At 38.4% G+C, this 23,478-nt stretch overlaps 1 protein-coding gene across 5 annotated transcripts in view; it reads right to left on the bottom strand.

Moving 5' to 3' along the window:
* Window positions 1–1,298: 1,298 nt before the first annotated feature.
* PPARG (peroxisome proliferator activated receptor gamma) overlaps window positions 1,299–23,478 on the bottom strand; it is a 125,090-nt gene continuing 102,910 nt past the window's right edge. For 4 of the 5 annotated variants that reach the window (XM_081159064.1, XM_081159066.1, XM_081159065.1 and 1 more), the window contains exons 7-8: window positions 19,690–20,140; window positions 1,299–2,999 (exon numbers count right to left, since the gene is read on the bottom strand). In XM_081159064.1, coding sequence (XP_081015190.1) covers window positions 2,752–2,999; window positions 19,690–20,140 — 699 coding nt within the window. In that variant the 3' untranslated portion in view covers window positions 1,299–2,751. The remainder of the gene's footprint in view (window positions 3,000–19,689; window positions 20,141–23,478) is intronic. The other variant, XM_081159067.1, reaches the window with a different exon arrangement.

The raw sequence follows: 23,478 nt of genomic DNA, 5'->3' as shown, positions 1-23,478 counted from the left end.
AGCACCAAAGAGAAGATAGCGACCAAGTCAAGGCCTGCCCACAAAAAGCATCTGCCTTTGGTAGCCTTAAGGGAACTAGGAAAAAGTCATTCAAATTCAGTAGCAACTAAGTAAGCCTACCACGAAAGCTAATTTTCTCCCCACCCCTTTTTCCTCAGTGCAATTGATGTAGCTGTCCCTCTGGTTTCTGCCTCCAAGCTTATAATTGAGAATTTGCCATGTGACACCAGCAAGTACTTCCTCTCTTGAGTTCTTACTGAAAAAGCCCCAGTCTTACTTTTCATCTAAATTTTAAAAAAGCCAGAAACTCAGGTCAGGTGTTTTTACTGTAGCTAGAGAGAGAGGGTGAGCAGATATGGTTTCTTCCGTATGTACCCTGCTGTTCCTGGGCTCCAAGCACAGCAGGGAAATGGGAGAGGAGCCAGGTCATATGCAAAGGCGGTGCTGGGGTAGGGCTCTCATGGGAGCTTCGAAACCCTTTTTTTGACTCTTGACCAATGTTAGTTTTCTTCCTACTTTGCTAACACAAATCTGAAAATGTGTTTGTGTCCGGAGAAAGTACTATGAATAACTGATGATATAGTTGTTGATTAACTTGTGAATCATCCTGGGGGAAAGGGAGACTGAGAAAGGAGCAGGAGCTTTAGAGGCTGTATATGATTTGTCATAAAATATTTAGCAAATGATTGTCCAAACCACAGGGAAAAAGTCAGAGAGATGGGAAGTTGAAAGCTGCCAGGATTTAAAAGCTATTTAATGCTTATCATCAGTGCCAAAGAGCTGAGAGCATCCCCTTTCCTCCCCACATTGGCAGCTACAGCTCGGAGAATGTGAAAAGGGCTTGGATGGGCTGTGGAGCGCTGGTGGGAACTGAGAGCAGGCAGTGTGCTGAAAGACTTTTTGTTTGGTAAATCTTGTAAACAAGGGATCTCCTCTGAGGTGGAATCCTCACCTTGTCTACTGCCTGCCTGTTCTTTTTTAAGATCTCCTGGATGATAAACTCTCCACATGGAACAGTAGTGAAACCTCTAGTCAGTCACCTGGATATTTCAAAATATCCTGATGCTCTGCATCAATGAAGGAAAGAAAAAATAGCCACATGACCAACTGAATTTGTCACATTTCTTCCCGATGTTTTGGTGTCACTTAGACAATGGCCCTCAGTCGCTGGTCCCAATATGACGTGGTTACATCTGTTGTTCTAAAGGTGGGAGCTCAGAAGTTGTCTCGCCTAAAGGATTAGGGAAGCTACATTTTTAGGGCTGGGGTAAGGACTCATTTCTGTAACCCGATTCTTTGAATATCTGTTTATTTTGGGGTAAAGCACGAAAAGGTGTTTCCTGATATTTTGGCTTGAAAGCCTCAAATGTAAAGTTATGTTCTCCTGAGTATCAATACCATAAGGAAAGGTTAAGGGAGAGGCAGCAGGAAAATAATTTACGTCAGTGGAAATAACCATCCTGGTAAAGAGACCTCAGGATAGTATTACGAGTTCATGGGTAAGCAATGCTAGTGAATGCGGTAGCTTCAATCGAATCTATTAATTGTGCCAAGAAGGTCCCTGCTTTTAGGGAACATATAACCTACTTGCTGGGGAGATATTACCTAAACAATATGCATAATTAACCTTTGAGATCAGAAAAGAGATCTCTGGGCAAGGTGGTCCCAAGGAAGATGACGGGAATAACTAGCAAAGCTGCTCTATATATGTTAGAACTACAACATGGTTCTTTTCCCTCACTCATGTTTTGGTTTCGTCTTCATCTTGTTCCTGCTGTTTTGCTTTCTTAGAATGTTTCCTCTCCTACTCTCTACCTATCCAAACCCCAACACATCCTTTGAGTTCCACTAATGAATTTGGAGTCACTCTTGACTATTCCAGTCTTCATTAATCTTCACTTCCTTTGAACTCTTACAGTTCTTATAGCCTGAATCATTCATTTGGTGCATGATTATTATACTGTGCATTATCATCTGTTTTTATGAAAGATTAATCTTTTCTCCTGAACTCAACTGTTAAGTTCTTTTTGGCAGGTGCCAAATTTAAAAACACTTCTGTGTTACTCACAGCTTCTAATAGTTCACAACTTGCCACTGGGTATTTGTGTACACCTTGATATCCTGTTAGTAGGCTGCTCTTGGTGAATGAAAATCTTGGTTGGGATTGTAGAAGAAGATTGGATTCGTGGTAGGCCTAGGGATGTGCTCCCTATTAGCATATCCAGGTTAAGAAACACATGCTCTGAGCAGTTTTTGGTCCTGAAGTTCCCTTTCCCTTCTTAGTTGTGATTGTTAAAGCAGATGGAGGGTTCAGAAATGTTGTAAGTTGAGTAAAAAATTAATTTACTGAGAGTGAAAGCTGATCAGCAGTTCCATTCACATTTTGAAAAAATGTGTAAGAAAGAAAGGAGGAAGAAAAATAATGGAAGGAAGGGAGGGAGGGAGGGAGACAGAGAGGAAGAAAGTGAGGAAAAAGTGAGAAAATTGAGAAGAAAATAAAAGGATTGGGGAACACATCAGACTCAGTCTTCAAATACATCCACCAATTTCATAATGTGGCAATTTTTAATATTAAAAGTAAATTGTAAATGTATCTTTATAAACAATATGCATAAAATAGATCTATTATTCTAAAACCTTTTCTTTTTAAAATGCTTTTTCACAGTAAATTTTTTAGGTGTCAGATCTTCCCTCAAAATAATAGTGCAATCGGAAGAAGGAAAATGTTGTCAGTGAATTAGGACTTCTCTGCTAATACAAGTCCTTGTATATTTCCTGTAGGAGTGGGTGAAGACTCATGTCTGTCTCTGTTTTCTTTATTACTTGCAATAGCTGCACATGTTCTGTTACAATTTGTCTGAGGTCTGTCATTTTCTGGAGCAGCTTGGCAAAGAGCTGAGAGGATTCAGGGTGGTTCAGCTTGAGCTGGAGCTCCAAGGCTTGCAGCAAGTTGTCTTGTATGTCCTCAATGGGCTTCACATTCAGCAAACCTGGGCGGTCTGGGGGAGCAGAAGAACAGGAGGTTGAGTTACAAAATTCTCTGGCCTCATATACGAGGCATATTCAGCCAAACTACTCACCCGTCTCTTTGTTTGTTTTGCTTTGGTTCTAAAATAAAGTGGGAAGGGAGGGTAAAGAGATAGCAAGCAAGAACTGTATACATACAGGAAGATGGAATGAAACCAAGACTACCAGAGCCCGTTCTGGGGGCATTATTTTCCTGGCCAGGACTAAATCTATGTAATCAGTTGACATAACATGGTAGCAAGGCAATCTCCTCCCCAGACTGAGGGCTCTTCTGCCAGTATGCTTCTATTCATTCAGAAATCTCATTCACAACTTCTGCTCCTTCCTGATGAGTCTATGTTTTATAACCTCTACTTACTTTTTCACCACAGCTTTAAATATGCTTCTAAAACAAGCTTTGTCTTCTCTTTTGCTTAATGTAGCAAATATATTTTCAAAGAGACAAGACATAGTTTTTAAATACTGTTACTGTTTGGAATGATAGACCTCCTCCCCCAGATTTTAACATAGGTTTCTGCTGAGTGGTGAGGTTGCAGGTAATTTTCACTTTCTTCTTTATAGTTTCCTTCTTTAAATTTTTAAATGGTGAGCTTTAATTACTTTTACATTTTTTATTTTTCCTTCATGCAGATCTTCTTAGATGTATCCTTAAATACTTCTTTACTTTTATTATTTACTTTATAATCTATACTTTTGTTTTATTTTCTAATATATCCCTGCTGTTTAGAAAAATTATTAATTTTAGTATATTGAATCTATTTCAATTTCCTGAACTCTTGTCAATTCAAATAGTTTTTTATCCTGGATTTTACTTATTTTTTCTATTTTGGATAGACAATTACATCTGCAAATAATAGTGGTTTATTTATTTCTTTTTTTCCAGTGTTTACATTTCTCATTTCTTTTTCTTGCCATAGTGCATTGGCTAATATCTCTAATATGCTATTATATATTAGTAGTGGTAGGAGGCATTCTTGTTTTATTCCTAACCCTGAAGAAAATGCTTCTAATGGTCTAGAATGATATGATATCACAAGTACGATATTTACTATAGATTATAGTGAAAATGTTTTACTCCTGGCTTTACAAGAGTTTTAAAGTTTTAAATTTGTCTTAGTCAGGAATGTTGTTGCATTTCATCAAATGCTTTAAAATTTTTTCATTTTAAAGAAATTACCATATGTTTTTATCTTAATCAAGTATAGTGAATTATACTAATAGATTTTCTTATATCTTTGTATTCATTTGCTAATAATATATTTAGAGTTTTAAAATTTGTAAGTGAGACTGGTCCAGAGTCTTCTTTTTTTGTGCCATCCTTTGCCTGTTTTGGTAATAAATGTTAACTGGTCTTATAGACTGAGTTGATAAGTTTTTCTTCTGTTTCTATGCAGTAATGATCTGTTCCTTGATGGTTTCTTGGAATTCACTGGCAGAATTATCTGAGCCTGGTGGTAAATCTTTGACTACTTTCCATTTTTCTTCTATAGGTTTTAGTCTCTTCAGGCTTTGTACTACTTATAAGTGAAATTTTAGTAATTTATAGTGGAATAAAGTTATACATGATATTCTCTTGAAATCTGAAATCTCATATTATTATTTAATTGAATGCTTTTTTGTTTGTTTTTAAAATTCTATAGCCTTTCAATTCTCTTTTTAAATTTTTAAAAATATATCTTTATTGATTTCAGGGAGAGGAAAAGAGAGGGGGGAGAGGGAGAGGGAGAGGGGGAGAGGGGGAGAGAGAGAGAGAGAGAGAGAGAGAGAGAGAGAAACATCAATGATGAGAGTCACTGATTGGCTGCCTCCTGCATGCCCCCGACTGGGGATCGAGCCCGCAACCTGGGCATGTGCCCTGACTGGGAACTGAACCCCAATCGCCTAGATCCTAGGAAGATGCTCAACCGCTGAGCCACACCTGGCCAGGCTGAATGCTTTTTATTTGTGTATTCTCTTGTTTAAAAATCTGATTTACCAAAAGCTTATCTTTTTTTTTCCTTTTTGAAAAACACAGCTTTTGGTTTTATCAATCAACTCTGTTTTTTAAAATGGTATTTTGTTTTCAATTTAACTAAATCATTCTTTTAACTTTCTTTAGGTTTATTCTCCCCCCCCCCCGCCCCCCAGCTAGTGTGTCAAAGCTCCAGGGTTTGGAAGGGACAGCTGGGCCCTTCAAACACAGGGAAAATGCCTTTCAGCGATCCTCTTGCTGCACTATCAATGACCAGGGCACAGGCAGCACACGATCACTTACAAATGTAGGAGTCTAATTTCTTGAATTAAATGCTTAATTCATTTAGTTTTAGTATTTCTTGGTTTTTGGCAGATGCTTTTAAGGCTCTAAAATTTCCTCTGAGTTTCACTTTGGTCTCACTCCACAGGCTTTGTTATGTAGTATTCTCATAGTTCTTTTCCAAATAGTCTGTTTTACTATTTTGATTTCATTTTTAACCTAAGGGTTATATAAAAGTGTGATTTAAAATTTCTAAGAAAGTTTGTTTTTATTTTCTAATTCCTAAGTTTGTTGCATTATGGTTAGAATGTAAGGTTTTCCCATTAAAGCTTACCAAAGGGGTGCTGGGTTTATGTACAACATTCAGAACACTCACTTGATACCTTGTACTGATTCCAAATTTTAGCTCTTTAAGGCTATTCATCCTCTTTTGTTAAAAAAAAATATTTTTATTGATTTCAGAGAGAGGAAGGAAAAGTGAGAGAGAGATAGAAACATCAATGATGAGAGAGTCATTGATGAGCTGCCTCCTGCATGCCCCCTGTTGGGGACTGAGCCTACAACCTGGGCATGTGCCCTGACCAGGAATGGAACCAAGATCTCCTCAATCATAGGTTGATGCTCAATCACTGAGCTACGCTGGCTGGGATTCACCCTCTTTTTCTAATTTTAACTTTTCTTCCCTTCACTGTTAAATTAAAGAACTATATAAGAATTTTTACTTACCTTTTAATATCCTTCATTCTCTAGCCTCAGTTTCTGTAAGTATCCCTTTGCTCCAACCATATTAAGCTATTTCCATACCAAGTCCCTCAAACATCCTATGTTCTGTCATGACTCTGTGCTTAGGTAGATTCTGCTCCTCCTGTGTCAAACAGTCTTACCTTCCCTTCATCCCATCTTATTGACTGCAACCTATTCTTCAAAATACAGCCTGTGTCATTATGTCCTGACAGCCTTCCTTGGCAATATCTTTTCCTCTCCCCTGTTCTTCTAATCCCCTTTCTCTGGACCTCGTAGCACCCTATAAATACTTCAATCGCTATTATACTAGGAGATTACATTTATTGAGTGGTTATCATTTTCCAAAGATTGTGCTAAGGGCTTTATACACACTATATCATTTAATCTTCACAATAACTTCATGAGGTCAGTACTTTATGGAGGAGAAAACAAAGATTTAGAGAAAGAAGTTAAATCTTGCCCAAGATTTGCCACTTGCTAGTAAATGACAGAGCTGAAATTTGAATCTAAGCCTGTTTGATTCCAAACACTATGCAGTATTCAACTCTTATGACCTTGTATTATAAGTATTGATTTTCTTGTTTATCTCCCCTACTAGGCCATGATATATCGGAAGGCAGAGACTATGTCGTGATCATCTCTGATCATCTCTGACCAAGTGGAAACGTAAGAAACAGTTGGCTGAGTTAGGTTTTCAGGCTGAGTCCTGAATTGAAAAGTACAATTCTTCTGTTTGGTGAACAAGCCTAAAGGCAGGATCACTACACAATGAAGAAATCTCCTGTAAATAGTTTTCCTATATCTAATAAACTGTAGTAACCTTCATCCATTGAGGTGAGGCACAGGAGAGCAATGTTAGAATGCTTTCAGGGTGGGATTTTCAGAACTCTAAACATTCTCTGAAATTAAGTTTCTTTTTTTAATTACAGAAGAAAAGTTGCCTTTGTTTTTTCTTCCCCTAACTTCTCTACCATGTCCCACTGACTGTATAAGTATACTTTTTTCTTTAAATTTCAGTATTTAATTTTGGAACCATCAGCAAAAATCTCAAATTTCAGAGAATTAACAAAATGATTTAGTTCTGGTCTAGAAAACCATGCCCCTGGAGGAATAGTGCCTTTCTCATAGCTGCTATGCAATAATGAACACCTCCGACACTTCAAGGAAAACCAGATCCTAGGTTAGTGCTTTTGGTTTAATGATTGCTGTTCTTCCCCCTGAACAAATGTTCCAGATTTCAAAGGCCTGTGGCAGCAGAAATGTATGTGCATTGGAAGTGGCAGCACTTTGTGTCAAGATAGGTGTTAAATGTGGCTCCTCCATGGGCTGGGACTGCACACCCTAGTGTAGAAGTTCACAGGGGTACTGGCTTCTTAGAATCTTTTCCCCTTCCTCCTTCCTCCTGAGCAGCATCGGTGGGGTCAAACTGCTGCTGAAGAGATTATATTGATCTAGTAGGTTTCATTTATCATGACAACTCAAACACTCAAACCCTAAAATGCAGCTGATCAGGTTTGCTGGAAACACTTGGCTTTAGTGCAATATAATGGAACAGGCCCTTCTAGGAGTGGAGAAGGATCTGGTTTGGATTTTCAAACCCCTCTTTGGCAAGTTATTTTTTATGATGTGATGGATGAAATTTGGCTGAAGGGCTGAAATTTTGTGGCCACTGATTTATATTTTTTCCAGTGACAAGTTAGATCATTTACAGATCTGTCTCACTATCCTTACTGAGCCTCAGTCAAGGCAAAATGAAGTGCAAAAAGGGGAAAAAGTAGTATATTCTACCTCTAGGTCTTTCACTAACCAGCTCTGTGACCTTGGGCAAACTGATTAAGCTCACTGGGCCTCAATTTTCTTCTCTGTAAATGAAAAGGATTAGACTAGATAGATAATCTCTCAGACCCTAATTCAAAAGTTCTAAGCTTTATTCTAATTTGTAAATTCCCTTTACATAGGTCACATACTTAAACGAGGGAAATAAATTCAAAATCTAATTAGAAAGGTGTACACATTAAACTTAGAACACTTGACTTATTTAAGAAGCAAAAAAAAAAAAAAAAAAAAAAAAGCTTCCTTTGTTCTTAAGCAATCCCTAGGATCAAGGGCAAAAGGGATTTGCCAGGATTTCTCCCCACCCTCCACCCTCCAGTCAGCTACTAGGCCTTCCCTGCTCTCCTCTCCTATCTTTCTCTTTCCACTTTACTTCTACACACACTCAAACCCTTACTAAGGTAAGTGAGGTATCACAAATGTGCCATAGAAATCTATCTAAATACCCAGAGCAATCCTGGGTCCTTCCTTTTCTCTCTATTTCCTACCAGCCCATGCCTGCTAAGATATCGTTCTTGGAAAGCCTGTCTGAGATCCTCTCCCTGCACATTGCTAGGGGTTAGAACTGAGTTCTAGAATAGGATCAGGGTCAAGAGAACCCTTTTACTGGCCTAGGCTGCCTAGAAGGCCCTTTTGGGAAAGTGTGTGTTGACTCACTCCAGGGCATAACACTCAAGGAAGCTGGAGTCAATTACTGGTTCCTTACTCCCCAGGCTGCAAAGAATTGGGAAAGAAACCTTTCCGGTCTACATTCACACAGTGCTGGAATTGATTAGAGAGTACTGTTGATTATGGGCAAATCTACAAAGCTCCTGTCTTATCTAGATCTGGTCCCCTTAAGTGGAGAGTTTATCTGAAGCAGATTCAAATTCTCGTGACCCTCCTGGGATCTGTCCACCTGGACCAGGCCTTTCCCTAGCACAGGTTTTCTCGAGAGGTGTCTTGGTTAGGGAACCAGATGGCAACAGTGAAGTCTCCTGAAGGAGAGGCAGAAAAACCAAAGAGAAAGGTTTTATCTGTCCTAGGGGCTGCTGTCATGGCATCCCCAATCTCTCTCTACTGGCTTTCTGATAGACACTAGTAATCTGAAAAGGACTGGACCCAGAGCATTCAGAAAAAAGAGGTCTGATAGCTGGGCAGCTGTAAATTGGTCCACGGACAGATGTGGATGAAAACTGATGGGGAGGGAGGGCTACTTAGGGAACTTGGTACTTGGTATCTCACTTTCTTTTATACTTCCTCCTCTTGTTTCCTTTATTCCATTGCTTCCTAAGTCACAGATGTGTTAAAAAGAGCAGTGGATTTGAAAACTGAAGACTTGAGTCCTATCTCTCCTCAGCTTAGTTTCCTTGTCAATTTGGACAAGTCATCTAATTTTCCTGGGTTTTGGCTTAATTTTTAAGACAACAATGGAATTTCTTTACTAAGGTCACGGTGAGAATGAGTTAGATAAAGGAACTTTATAAGATATTACTATTCTGTGTGTGTTCAAATAAAGGCAATTTCCACAGGGATAGGCCAGGAATTGTAAGCAGGGTTGGGGTAGCATATTTACAGTTGGGAAATGGAAAGATTTTGAGCTGTTATTGGTAAAACCATAAATTCAGGAATACAAGAAAATAATTCCTGATGCAGACATATGTTTGGGCAACTTCCCATTCTCGTAGCTGAATGCATGTAAGAAAGGTAGTTTAAGCATAACAACAAAACAAAGCAGTCCTGGTGGCCAAACTCACTTCTTCCTTGAAGAGATGGCGTTATGGATTCTTTAGTACTTTTCTGATCTAACAGTCAGAATCATGGTGAGCATTAGGTAAAACTGTGAATTCAGCCACGTGTATATTTGGGAAACTATGGTATGGCCTGTAGCAATTACCTCCCACCATCCTACCTTTAGGAAAAAATAATGTAAGAAAGTTTCACATGTGTTCTTCTTTTCATATTTAAATTTGAACTGGAGCTTGATGGAGTACAGTGATTCTCAACTTTGGCTACACACTGAAATAATCTGGGGAGATTAAAAACACACCAACTGATTAATACATGGGTCCCCTTTTTAGAGATTCTGACTTACTTGGCCTAGGATATGACCTTCAATATTTCTAAAAGCTCCCAGGTGATTCTCATGTGCGGCCAAGAGCAAGCACTACTGGTTTAGTGAGAAGCAGTTGGAATCCCAGCCTTAAAACTTACTTGCTAGGTAATCTTGGGCAAGTTCCTTAACCTCTCTGTACTTCAGTTTCCTCTTTTAAAAATGGAGATATAACACTAATCCAACTCATAGTGTTGTTGAGATGATTAAATGAGTTAATAGGAGGCAAGTGCTTAGAGCAAGCAGTGTCTGACACATAGTAAGTTAGCTATTTCTATTTATAATAGTAAAAAGAACTCACCTCTTTTCCCTTCCTACCTTTCTTCTCTCATTTCTCTGATTTTCCTGGGTCCTCTTTATATCTTTCTTATTCTTGATCTATTAATTGCTCTCTTCTCCTCAGCCATTCCCTCCAACCCCTTAGATGTTTTCCCCTTTCCATTCCTTGGACTGCAGTTTGCTGGGGATCTGATATTAGGAATCCTAGCAGGGCTGGCCTAAATTAATCAGAAGCCTGAACAATCGATGATTTTAGGAGAAATGTAGTTGATTGCTGCTGTCAGGGGAAGGGAACAACATAACTCGGAGATCTTGTAAATACTTTACCAAACAGATAAAGATCATCTGCAATGAGCATATTTTCTGCCTTCAACGCACGTGTTGCTGGTAGAGTCCTTTACTCTGAAGTGGGTTAACATTCTAACATTTCCCTGTTTAAACAGTAATTTAATAAATGCTTTCTCTATGTTCAAATGATAACCGCTCTTCACAACAACCCATATGATTTGGTTAGGATGGTGGAAGGGGATAACCTCCACCATGAAACCAAGCCCAGGCAATATTTTCTTTTATATGCCCACTAAGAAGCAATTCCACACCAACTCCCCTCATCTTAAATGCTCAACTACCACCTCAAAGAGTCTCCTCCCAAACTACAACACAGAACACAAAGATATCTAGTAATCAGGTGGGTAGCATTTTCCTCTATAATATGTTCAAAGCTCATGTTTTTGCTTCATGGTACCTATAGTGAATTAAGCTTGGGCTGCGTTTTATTCCTAGGTCTTTCACAATGGAAAGGGGACTTGAGATTTCAATCCTGCCCTTGGGACATCTCCATCTTTCCTATCTCCTTTCACACTGGGGTTAGGGTTCTCTTGTTGTTCTAGTCATTCAGATCAATCAATTCAGGCTTAGTCACCTGGTTTGCTTCCTTTCTCTGTGTCAGGACCCAAAGAGCATCGCATCCTTCCCCTAATCCGAGGAATGTAGATACTGTATATATCTGCTCCTTGTCTGTCCAACACTGGCTTTGATCAGGACTGGAAATGAGCAGTGGGTGGGAGGCAAAGAAAAGGCTGGAGCAGAAAGATGAAGGGGGAATGATTACTTCTTTCTCATTGAGCCTGACACACTCATGCTCCCAGTCCAATTACTATTCCTTGCTTCCTCAACCTCTAGAAATGCCAGCAGCAAACCAAAAATAAAAAAGGGGCCAACTATTAGTTCTCTGCACCCCCCCATTCTTCTGTTCCAACGTCCTTGAGAAGACCCTCAAAACATAGGTGTGATATGTAATCTCTAAATATGACCTCTCAACACATAATGTCCCTCCAAACTTAATCAGAATTCTAGGAGTGTGGAAAACCATCACACTCCTATCTCCTTCAGGGCCACAGGGTCTCCTATCTCCTTCAGGGCCACAGGGTTTAGAGTTCTCAACTTTTCAGGCCCCTCCCTCTTCCTCCAGTATCTCTTTCCCTTGGGGTTCTGTTCTCCAATCCACAATTAATCCCTTTAAGAGATATCTGATAAAGGGGATTAGTTGATATCTTCCTAGGGTATTTATATTGTAATAAGGATTTTAAGAACGACTATTGGTGAAAATGAGCAATTTGACTGGCAGAATTGAGTGGAGCTACTTCCAATTATATCATACAAGGGAAAAGGAAAACTTTGTGCTTAACATATCCCAGGCACTGTGTCAAAGACTTCACATAATGTTATTTCATTTACTGATAAGGAAAGTAAGGCTCAGGAAGGTAAATAATTGCCTGAAATCACACATCTAGTTAGTAGTGGAATGAGGGTTTTTGAACTCAGGGCTGTCCATGTGATTCCAAAGCTTTCCAATGCATCACCTGCCCCTCTTCTGGTTTACTCACTTGTGAAGTTGGCAAGACCTTGAAAGGTGCTTCCCCTAGGAGTGCATGGCTCCTTTACTACCTGTATTGGCCTCTCTGTTATGAGTGACCCCAACCGGTCCTCGGTTTCATTCTTCCTCACTTACAGATGATCTGTCTGAATATCTTGGTGAATTGTGCCAGTCTGGAAGGCTGCCTGGGGTCACCCAGAGTTTAAACACACATTGTGAGAACCCAAAATGATAAAGTACACCAAAAAGCGGCCCACTGACTGAATGACTGAACCTTTTCCAAGACTGCCGGTGTGGTGACAGGAATGACTCAGCAGTTTGGCTTTCAATCCCATGTCTGTCTCTGGGGTCAAAATTGCTCACTCACTAAAATGATCCCAGCCTACCAGGCCTGGGGTGAGGAGGGAATTTATTTCTGAAGCAGTCACAGATAAAGATTTTTCTATATTCTACAAACAACAAAAGCCCGTGTGTGTATTTATGTGTGTGTGTATTTTTTAACTTTAGCAGATGATTCTAGTATGTTCCATCTTCTCCCTATCCTCCCACCCCCAGCTCTCTGGTTTTTAGAATTTGAGTGCCAGTAGAGAACTTCTACACTTCACTTCTCTCTAAACCAAGTCCATGAGGTTATGAAAAGAGTGAACTAATGAGACCTTTCTGGATAACTCAAATTGAGTCATTATTGAAAGCCTATCAGCCACCTGAAAGGGTTTTCCCACTGGTCGTGGCAGCATGGTGGAAGGAGTAGAAGCATAGAAGAGAAGAGCGGCATAAACTATGTAGACACAGTGTAGGTGCCCGTTACCTATTTTTCAATTAATAAATGAATGCTATTACTCTCTGACACAATGATGGACCTTTGATGGGGGATTTGAACCATATAATAACACTCTTCGACTGTCTTGCTTAAGGCTTAGTCATATGAGAAATCAGATGTCCTTGTTTATTCTCGATGTCATGAGAAAAGTCAGAAAAATAACTTTCACCAATTAGGGACTAGCCTGAGTCTTGTCCAAAAAAGCTGTATAGATAAGGTAGCTGCATATTTAACTAGTATAGGAGAGTAGAAGAAAGTTGGCCTGCTACTGTTCATAGTATTTTTAGTACCTAAGTTTTACACTATTTTGGGTTTTGTCTCCTCCCAATTAACAAATATGGATAATAGTAACAAATAAAGAAGATGTAGGGGCCACTGGACCATGCAGAATCAGAGGCTCCCTAAGCTGGGATTTCCTCAAGAAAACTGTAGGCCACTCAAGCATGTGCACTCTGTTTCAGAGTAGTGCTATATGTCCATTCTAACTAGTAGAAATAGTTCTACAGTAAGATGGAAAGGTTACATATGAGCTGGAAATACCCTCAAGATTTGAAAGGCAATACCCTCAAGATTTGAAAGGGATGGGAAGAGAGAGAAAACTCACAAACCCAGAGCTTCTCAAACTCTGTGCCTGTGGAACATTAGTGTTCTGTGAGCTGAAATGAGGTGTCCTACTGATACAAATGAACAAGTGTCATTTTCATTGTTTCCAAAGGGCAGGAAGAAATTAAATTAGTGGATGGTATTTTAATAATTTTAAATTTCTCTCATAAATTTTTCTGCAACCACATATCTCTATTAGAACCTGGTGTAAGATGGTATCTGATTAAGTATGAATGCATTTACTCAGTTATTTAAAGCTTATCAATTTTTGTGGGGAGCTCTGCAAACTGTGCTATTATTTCCAGTGGCCATGCTGCCTGAACAAGTTTAAAAATACAGCACCAGTCTTTCAGTGTTATCACTGGGTCCCATTCCTTCTCAGAGCAATTTTCAAACCAAAGGTGTAATTTTGTTAGATTAAAATGGTGTCTCAAGAAGGGCTTTGGATATTAGTAAGTAATATCTGAAATATAACCTGGAAATTCTTAAGATATTTGCAGGCAATATGGAAATAAGTAGTTTTGGATAACTGCCAAAGAACTCTAAGACCAAGGTAATTAACTGGGATGCTTCCCTGTCTTAATACACAAAAGGCAGTAGTAGTAAAGACATCAGTTTTAAGTTCAGTGAGACCTAGGTCTGAATCTTGGTCTTACCAAGTTGCTTAATCTCTCTAAATTTCTGCTTTCTCCATCTGTAAAATGGAGATAATAATAGACTTTGTACAGCTGCAGGAAAGATTAAACAAATATTATGAATGTGTGTAAAGTGCTTAGCATATATTTGGCACACAGCAAAGTAGTCAATAAATGGTAGTTATTATTATTAACGTTTGATTATTATTTATTCAACAAGCATTTATTAAGTACTTATTCTGGGTCAGGTGCTTTGATTCTATTCTAATTCCAACAAATTTAAAAGTCTAAATCTAATCTAAATCTGTATCTATATCTATACCTATATATACTATATAGTCATGACCAAGGTGAGAAACAGGGATCCTAGGTTATTGACCTACGGGCTAACAGTTATTCAATATTTCAGAGGATATCAATTTTTCCTGACCTGCAAATGTGTAACTATGAGAACAATTCTCCCTTATTATACCCTATTCTCCCTGCCCACTCAACAGCAGAAACGCACATGATCACTCCAAGAGCACAGCTGTCCAAAATTGCTTCACAGAGAAAGTACATGGCTGGGATTGCTGGAAAAAGAAGGAGCTGCTCTATAGGTGGTTTGGATAGCCAAGCCAGACTCAAGAGAGTAAATGAGGAGGCTGGATGACTTGCCATCTGTGGCCATTGTATCAATATTTATAGCTTCTCTGTCATTAGGATGACGATGGCAATCTGCCTAGAAAAATATATTGTAGAATCCAGTGAATTTCCTCCCCCATATCTTGGAAGTTTGGGAAGAACTGTAATGGATTCCAAACTGTTTTGAATTAACAAAAAGAGCTTTTTCCTGTTGTAGAGTTCCAGCTGGAACCCTTCAGTGCTTTTTCTTCACCAAACAGCAAATGCTCAAAGGGGCAAAATGTCCAATGGAGTGTCCTGGGGCTTGTCAGCTTCACTGAGCTTTCCACTTGGCTTTAGTTGCTGGGTAGGTTTTAGAAGTTTGCATGTGTAGCTGGCATGGTGCTGTGGCGCCAGTTGCAAACATGCCCTTGCTGGAGGCAGTTTTATTACTCTTGACGCCACCCATCCAGTCAGTGAGACTAGAGGGAGCAAGGGAAACTACTACTCATCAAAGGTATGGATTATGTGTACATCTATACCTTAAAGAGTATCATGAAGGGAGGGCAGGTTTCAGCCCCCAACACAAATGTGAGGGAGTTGAGCACAGTCCACTAGCCAGGTAGCAGAGGGCAGGGTTTGTGGCAGACAGGGCATGTGGAGTTAGAACACCCAGTCCACTGCTCACTAGTTGTTAGATCTTAGGCAAATTGCTTAAGTCTATGACCCTCACTTCTCTTTCTATGAAATGAAAATTGTTAGGATCTAATGAGAGAATGCATATGAAATGCTCTTAAAATGTACACAGTGCTTTCCTTTGTTTCTAGAGTGTTGATATTTTTAGTCCCATTCTTGTCTCAGGCTTAAAGGTGAGAGAGGAGAAAACCTTGAGAAGAACTGGGTCATTTTCTCACAACCTTGGTTTGAAAGCTGAGTAAATAGTAGAGATGCTAAGCACCAGCACAATCTAAGTACCACATCTAATGGTATCAGCAGTTTCTAGGGTTGAAGTTGAGTGACAGTGATCTTACTATAGCAACTAGTTTCCTCAGCAAATACTTGTTGGGTCAAATCAGGTACTTTCATCCAAAAAATCCCCTTTAGGTCCTCTGGGTCCCCCCCTTTAATTTCCCCAAGTCCTTACCACCCCACTCTTACATCATGCTCATCTCCCCATTCTTCCTCGGGGGTCATAGTGCATTCACCAGAATGAAGCTCTTCTGTGATTTTCTAAACCTAGCTCAGAATGAGGTCAATGGATCCCTGTCAAAAGCAGTTTTTCCTCCCTGAAATCAGTAAAGCTATTTATAGACATCGGAATAAACTGCAGAGGAGAAGATAATCACTCTTGTTAAGATCAGGTAGGATCAGAAATCTGTTGACTGGTCAAGAACTCTCGCTCACATGAATGTTTTCCTTATCTGGAAAATCTGATAGAAAAACATTAAAACTAATTGAAAAACTTTATGTCTCACTCTAATAAACGACATCTGGGATACTGATCTCATCATCTACAGAAGACTGGGATTCTGATCTTACTGCAATCTAGTATTTGGATTGAGAAGGACTTTGGGCAGTTCTTGCTCTGGCCTGTGCCCAATCAGCTTCTCTGAGTAAAGAAAATCAAATTCCCGTGTGTTAAACAAACATGGGGTCCAGTTTACTCATTCCTATCTACTGACTGTAAGTAGACTTCATCTGCAAAAGCAAATTTTGATCAGGGAAGTATTTGCCTTTTGTGATATGCTAGTCAATGGTAAATTCTATTTTTTTAAAGGAAGTCTAAAATTATTCACAGGGTTTTCTTCACATTGTAACCACAGATATAAGATTTTAATAATCTATGGTTGGCTGCTACCTTCAGATTTCTTTCACTATTGTGAGGATTCAGTGAGATCTGGATATTGGTCACTGTGAAGACAGTCAGTGTATGACTAATGGAACTCATTTATACAGCATCTACATTTAGATGGCACCATTTTTAATTTTCATAATTGAAAGTTAGAGTCTGCCTGAAATATCTATTACCATGAACCAAGCTATTCACAAACTATTTTTTTTTGCTAATTAATGAAAAGTTTAAAGGCCTAACAAATCACTGGTATTTTAAATAATCTAGCTTGTGAAATATGGGCAGTAATGACATTTCTTCTAGATAAAACCACATTGTTGTCTCATGTGCCCATAAAACAACATTGCTCAGGTTCAAAAAGTCCAGAATTATCATGATTGTTTCTTATCTAGATGTTCCCTGGTTAGAAACTAAGCATCTTGAGTGGCTTATTCCAAATGCCTCTCTTAGCATCTGTGGTGGAAATATAAACTGGTACCAAACAATCTGGCAATGATGTAACAAAAGACTTAAAAATGTTCATAGCCATCTACCCAGCAATTCCATTTCTGGTCATTTGGAATCAGAAAATAATCTGAAATTTGAACAGAAATTTACACATAAGAATGTTCACTATAGCAAAGTTTGGAACACATTTTCAATAATTTCCTATATTCTTTTCTATAGGTTTTTATAATAAATTATAAGCAACCTAAACATATATAGAGAGATAATTAAATATGTAATGGTCCTTTATAAAATGGAGTATTTTATAGCCATTAAAATGGTAGCATAGCCCTGGCTGGTGTTGCTCAGTGGTTAGAGCACCGGCTCACGCACTGAAGGGTCAAGGGCCTGTACCTGGGTTGCACGTTTGATCCCCAGCCCCGGTTGGTAGTGCATATATATATTTATATATTTTTATATGTGCTAGCACATGCTTAAACACTTTTCGATAGGAGAAATCGGACTTTGTTAATCCAGCTTTATTCTGAGGAAAAAGACCTTTACTTTTCACTTCCACCTTTCTGTACTCTTTAAATTATAATGACCAAGTATTACTTTTATTTTTAAAAAATTAATAAAAAATATTAACAAAGAATATGTAATGACATGGGAAAATGATTAAACAAAGAAAGGAATACAAACATGGTTTATATAGTTTGCTTAGGAAAAATCTTAGAAATATATCAGATGTTAATAATTTTATTTCTATTTTTCATTAAAAATAAAATGTGCCTTTAAGTAGTAGCTAGTTAAACAATATTAACTTGTTTTCTCATCTGTTTTTTCAAAATTTAATCTTCTCTTTGTGAACCTCAAATAACCTGGAATCTCATTTTTGTTTGCTGAATTAATCACAGCTCCAGGAGGAACAAGGGTTAATTTGTTTAAGAAGTAGAGTCAGTCAAGATATTTTTCTAATACTCTTTTCTTTCTTTTTCAAATTTTTATTTTATTTTATTGATTTTAGAGAGGAAGGGAGGGAGAGAGAAACATCAATATGAGAGAAGCATCGATTGGTTAACCTGTACGTGCACCAACCAGTGATGCAAACTGCAACCTGGTGATGCGCCCTGACTGGGAATCGAATCTGCCACCTTTTGGTGTATGGGACGATGCTCCAACTAATTGAGCCACACCAGCCAGGGCCAGTCAAGATATTAAAACACGTTGATAGTATATTTTTGGTACATTACACATAACACCAAAAAAGTCATTTTCAAATGAGCTACAACTTGACATTGGGCTTCAGCCTCCAGAGTTAACCTATGCCATGTTGTTATCTATTTGCACCCTAGTCATGTAAGGGGCAGTATCAGTATAGACTCTGGAGCCACACTGCCTGTGTTTATAATCCTGGCTCCATGTTTTGCTAGCTGGGTAACTCTGGGCAAAAGATTGAACCTTTCAGTGTTTTGGTTTTCTTGTGTGCAAAATGGTACTTACTTCATTGGGTTGTGAGAATTAAATGAATGTGTATGAAGTACTAAGAACACAGTAAGTACTTAATAAGTGTTTGCTATTATTATTATTATTACTAATACACTATTCACCTCATTTCAGAAGCATTCTGCTCTCAAGTAATTGGACTACAAAGGACAATAGAGTGGATCGTGCTCTATTATATTATAATATCTTGTACAGTTACATATAGCTTATATCTGTATCTACAGAACCACCCCCCACACCATGTCAGTTTTCACAGAGGATATTCTGTAAGTACACATTAAAAGCTCACCTGAACTCCATTTTAGTAATGAAAATTTGTCATTAAAAACAATTTTTATAGAGTGAGATGATAGTAAAACTTTCTTCTATTCAAGTTGGATACATGTGAGAGGCCAAAGAAAGTAGCATTTAGTATAAAACTTGGCTTTTGGAGTTGGTTAGTTAGATCATGTACTTGCAAGGCCAAAAATACAATGAATTGCTAAATAACTCAATTCATTTCTCTGGTCTGTGTTCTTTGGTTCAGGCTGCATTCTTAACCACAGCCAACCACCTCACAAAGGTACTTTAAGGGAAGCAATAAGACACATCTCCATGACAGAGTAGGTAGAGGTCAGTAGATAGTATATATGCCGTGATTTCTGATATTGGAAAAGCAATTCAAAGAAATATCTTACTGATGGTGGGGCAGAAGCATAATTTGACCAAAAACACTTAGTGATGCTTTCTATATGCCAAGTGAGCATCATCTTAGGCAAAGTTATGATGTCATTACTTAAATGAAATGAATATTAAACTGGCCTTCTAAAAAGGCGAGGGAGACGACAAGGAAAAAGAAAATGAGGAGAAAGGAAAAGGAGAAGAGGGCATTTGTCCTCCACGTTTGAATTTAATTGGAAGAAATATTATGAGGATTAAAAGAAAAGAGCCTGGGTTAGCCACAGCCTTCAAACAGCAAGTCTATGATATTCTTTCTTGGTATTTTACATGCGTGGTGACACTTTCATGGCATTATGCCATTGACATTTTCTGTATGAAAAGTGCAGTGAGTACGGAGAGAAAAGGAACATTCACTAACACTAGGAAAGGGGGAAAAAAATGTTTCAGCCATTCCACCACCATCCCACCCTCTTTTATGGAAGACCAAAGATGAATCTTACCTCCACTGAGAATAATGACGGCTATAAATATTGCCAAGTCGCTGTCATCTAATTCCAGTGCATTGAACTTCACAGCAAACTCGAACTTGGGCTCCATAAAGTCACCAAAGGGCTTTCTCAAGCTCTTTAGAAACTCCCTTGTCATGAATCCTTGGCCCTCCGATATGAGAACCCCATCCTTATTCATCAGGGAAGCCAGCATTGTGTAAATGATCTCATGGACGCCATATTTTAGGAGAGTTACTTGGTCATTCAAGTCAAGGTTTACAAAACCAGGAATACTTTTGGCATACTCTGTGATCTCTTGCACAGCTTCCACTGAGCGGAATTGACACCCCTGAAATATGCGTATGGCCACCTCTTTGCTCTGCTCTTGCAAGGGGGTGATGTGTTTGAACTTAATTTTATCTTCTCCCATCATTAAGGAATTCATGTCATAGATAACAAATGGCTGCAAATAAAAAAGAGAAAACATGGCTGAGTTAGTGATTTCTAATTCACAGTGAACAGCATCCCAGTTTCTTTATACACATTTGCCCTAGTAACTGAAATCTTTAAAGTCAACAACACTTAATAATGACAAAATACTGTTATCTCCTAATTATTCCTCCTAATTATCTCTGGACCAAAGATATTTTATCAATTTTGTTCTTCTGTTCCTTCAAGTTATCCTACAACACTTTACCTGGGACTGGATAACAGTTCCAATTTTTGTTGTTTGAGGAGTGTTTGTTGTTGATTTAAAAAGGATATGAAATCAATTACTTATCTTGGCCTTCAATGGAATATGTTTTTAACCTTCTTTTAATAAAAAATCATTTCAGCAAACCAGGATTGAACAGACCCACTTGAACATAAAGTAATCTTGCAGTTTTAGATTAAATCTATGAAGATCTCAAGTGAAACACAGTGTGCATGTGAAATACACTTTATTAAAAAAAAAAAATCCATCTGAAAGCAGATTAGGAATATTGAGCCAACAAAATATCAATTTCTTTTTTTAAAGCTCTGGAAGCAATCTGTTTCAGTAAGAGCAGATGTATAAGGGCTGTGGGTAAGTGTTGCAAAAAGTGGCAAAATAAAGAGTTTTGAACTTATTTTTCAAAATATCTGTATTTAAGGGTCAAATAATCAATAAAACATGTGCATCAGTTACTCAGGTTTGCAACAGGCTGTTTTAAAAAGCAAGTTGTGTTAGTCATGAAGTGATCTCTCTTTTTCATTTCCTTGTATAGAACTAACCAAAGCTTTGTGGTCATGGTGAAAACTCTCAGGGCAACTCTGGTTGAGAAAGGGCAGCACTTTATATACTTTGGATATACTGAACTATATAAGGAATGAAACCCCCAATACTATTCAAATGAGTGTGTACATGGAAGCACAGGAGTAAGAGTTGAGGGTACTTGGATTCTAACTTTTGTTCTGTGGTTAGCTCTACGACTTTAGTAAAGTCATTTATCTTTCTTAGGCCTCAAATTTCTCAGTTGAGGGGAGTGCATTAAATTGGAGGTTACCATCTCTTCTCTTGAGGATATTCCAAATGCATTTCTCAGAAGCAGTGTGTGTGTGCATGTGGCATGTGAGTGGATATGCGTGAACGTGCATGCACATATCCATATACACCGAACTGAACATGAAGTCTCTGATGTGCTAAAAATAGTTTCTTTTCAGTAGAGATGCTGAGAATTCTCTCCTGATTGGCAAGAGGAAGTGGGTGCAATGAGTGGCAGCTGTAGCCAGCTTCAAGACCCACTGGTTTGGAGATTCTAACTATTAATCTCTACGAGTCTATGATTACTCACCAAACTATTACGTCTGTTCTACACTGAAGAAAATAACACTAAGGATTCTTAGATGCTGAGTGAATTTCCAAACTTGCATATTTTTTCAACACCTTTCACTGGAGTTATTCCAGAAATTTTTTTTAACCAAAAAATGCACTTCACTTATACTGTTTAGCAAACTGAAAAGGAAGACGGATGTGAGGAACTAAGAGTAAGTTTGCCTGGTGGCTCTAATTCTTCAAGTAAATCAGAAGCAAATAGTGCTTACTATGTTTTGGGGCATTTTGCTCCCCCTGACCCCCACTTCAGGACTGATATTATTAAAAGGAGAGAAAAAAAAGGCAGAGTCAATAGTAAGTCACATCATTTAAAATGTGCTGAGTTTCCCCAGAATGTCAGATTCTAATCATGAGAAAAACTTGCTTTTATAGAACCTAGAGGAAATGTGGTTTCTGTCCTCCAGGAGTTTTGCAGCTTATTATAGTTCATGCTAATGAAATACTAGCTTTCTTTTGCCATGAGAATCTCATGGTATGGATACCTGAAAAGTCTACCCACACATGCATGAGTACAAATTACATGAATATAAAATCATCACCTCTTCACATACAGGAAGACTGTACCCAGAACTACCCACTTCAATTTTTGGATGAACTTCTGCTCAACAATTTGGTTTCTTGGCACAGAATATATGTATAAAATTCTTCTACCTCCATGTAAGCAATTTATCTGGAACTATGCCCTGATAAATCACCCTGTGACTCTTCCCCTTCACTTCCCCTGTCCCCTCATATAAAGCCCCAGGTTCCTGTTTTTGAAACTCTGTGGTAGTTGAGCATAGGGCACAAAATCCTGCTAATTTTCTCTCCCAATTTAACAACAATGTGACTTTAACCCCTTGGCAATCGATGTTGGTCAGGATTTCCTGGCAGTAAACACTCAAGGACAGAGAAAGGAATCAGCAGCTCCCACCATTATGCCAAACCATTCCGGTTTTTTTATTTTAATCCCTTCAGCATTTTGAAAAAATGATGAACTGGCAGAAAATTCTACGTATTGACATGCAAATGAACACCAGGTGGATTTTTTTTGTTTCCCCCCCATCATATCTGATTATGCTGTTTTCATTGCATTTTTGAAGTCTGCATAAATTCTTTCAACCTCTATGTGGATCTGTCAAACCGTAAGAGTGATCACTAGACATGATCTGCCTTTCTTTGCCACCAATTCTTAGATCGCAAACAGTTAACTTGCACATTTCGCAATGGGACCTCCTTTATCCTAAAAGCTCACCTCTTAAAACTACAGGTGGAATTAGGTTTGTGGAATTTCTCTTGAAATATTAATTTAACATTACACCTCTGGTAAAATATTACATTTCTATATTTTCTACAAAGCCAAAGAAGCCTTATATGTTCTATTAGCTTGTACAGCGTCATCTGATGATCTGCCATTATGAGAGGAACCATAACATCTTCAAATTTGGTCTTAATGATTTTACACTTCTCGTTTAGGGCTAACAATGTACATATCTTCAGACACTCTTTCAGATGGCTAGATAAGCATCTCTCCTTAACTGGAAAGAACACTTAATTACATCTAGGACATTATCAGGGATAGATCCAGGTTCTGTGAAGCCTAAAATGTACACAGTTGTTGGGTACATTTACATTCTTGGGTTCAATAATACAAATTATAAGAACAAAATTGCTCAGGTTCTTCCCAGTGCATTCGAAGGGGAACTGTGCAAGGGCAGGGCCCTGAAGCGTAAGCTTCATTAGCTTCCTGGTGAATCTGCCTCTGGCCATTTATGATTCTGTACTCCTATACTGGACAGATCAGAAAAAGGTGAGAGTGAAATGAAGAAAATTGTACTTGAACACAATGTTTTTCCAGAGAAAAACAGTTTCTGTAAGGAGAAATTACAGAAAAGTTTTCTCTGAAGTGATTCATCAAATGTACTTTATTTTTATAGATTCTGATTTTCAAAAATGGCTCGACATAT

The sequence above is a fragment of the Miniopterus schreibersii genome, assembly GCF_964146895.1.
Source record: "Miniopterus schreibersii genome assembly, chromosome: 15".
Classification (NCBI taxonomy): Eukaryota; Metazoa; Chordata; class Mammalia; order Chiroptera; family Miniopteridae; genus Miniopterus; species Miniopterus schreibersii.
Note: the sequence above shows the minus strand (reverse complement) of the source record. Positions and strands in the feature narration are given on the sequence as shown.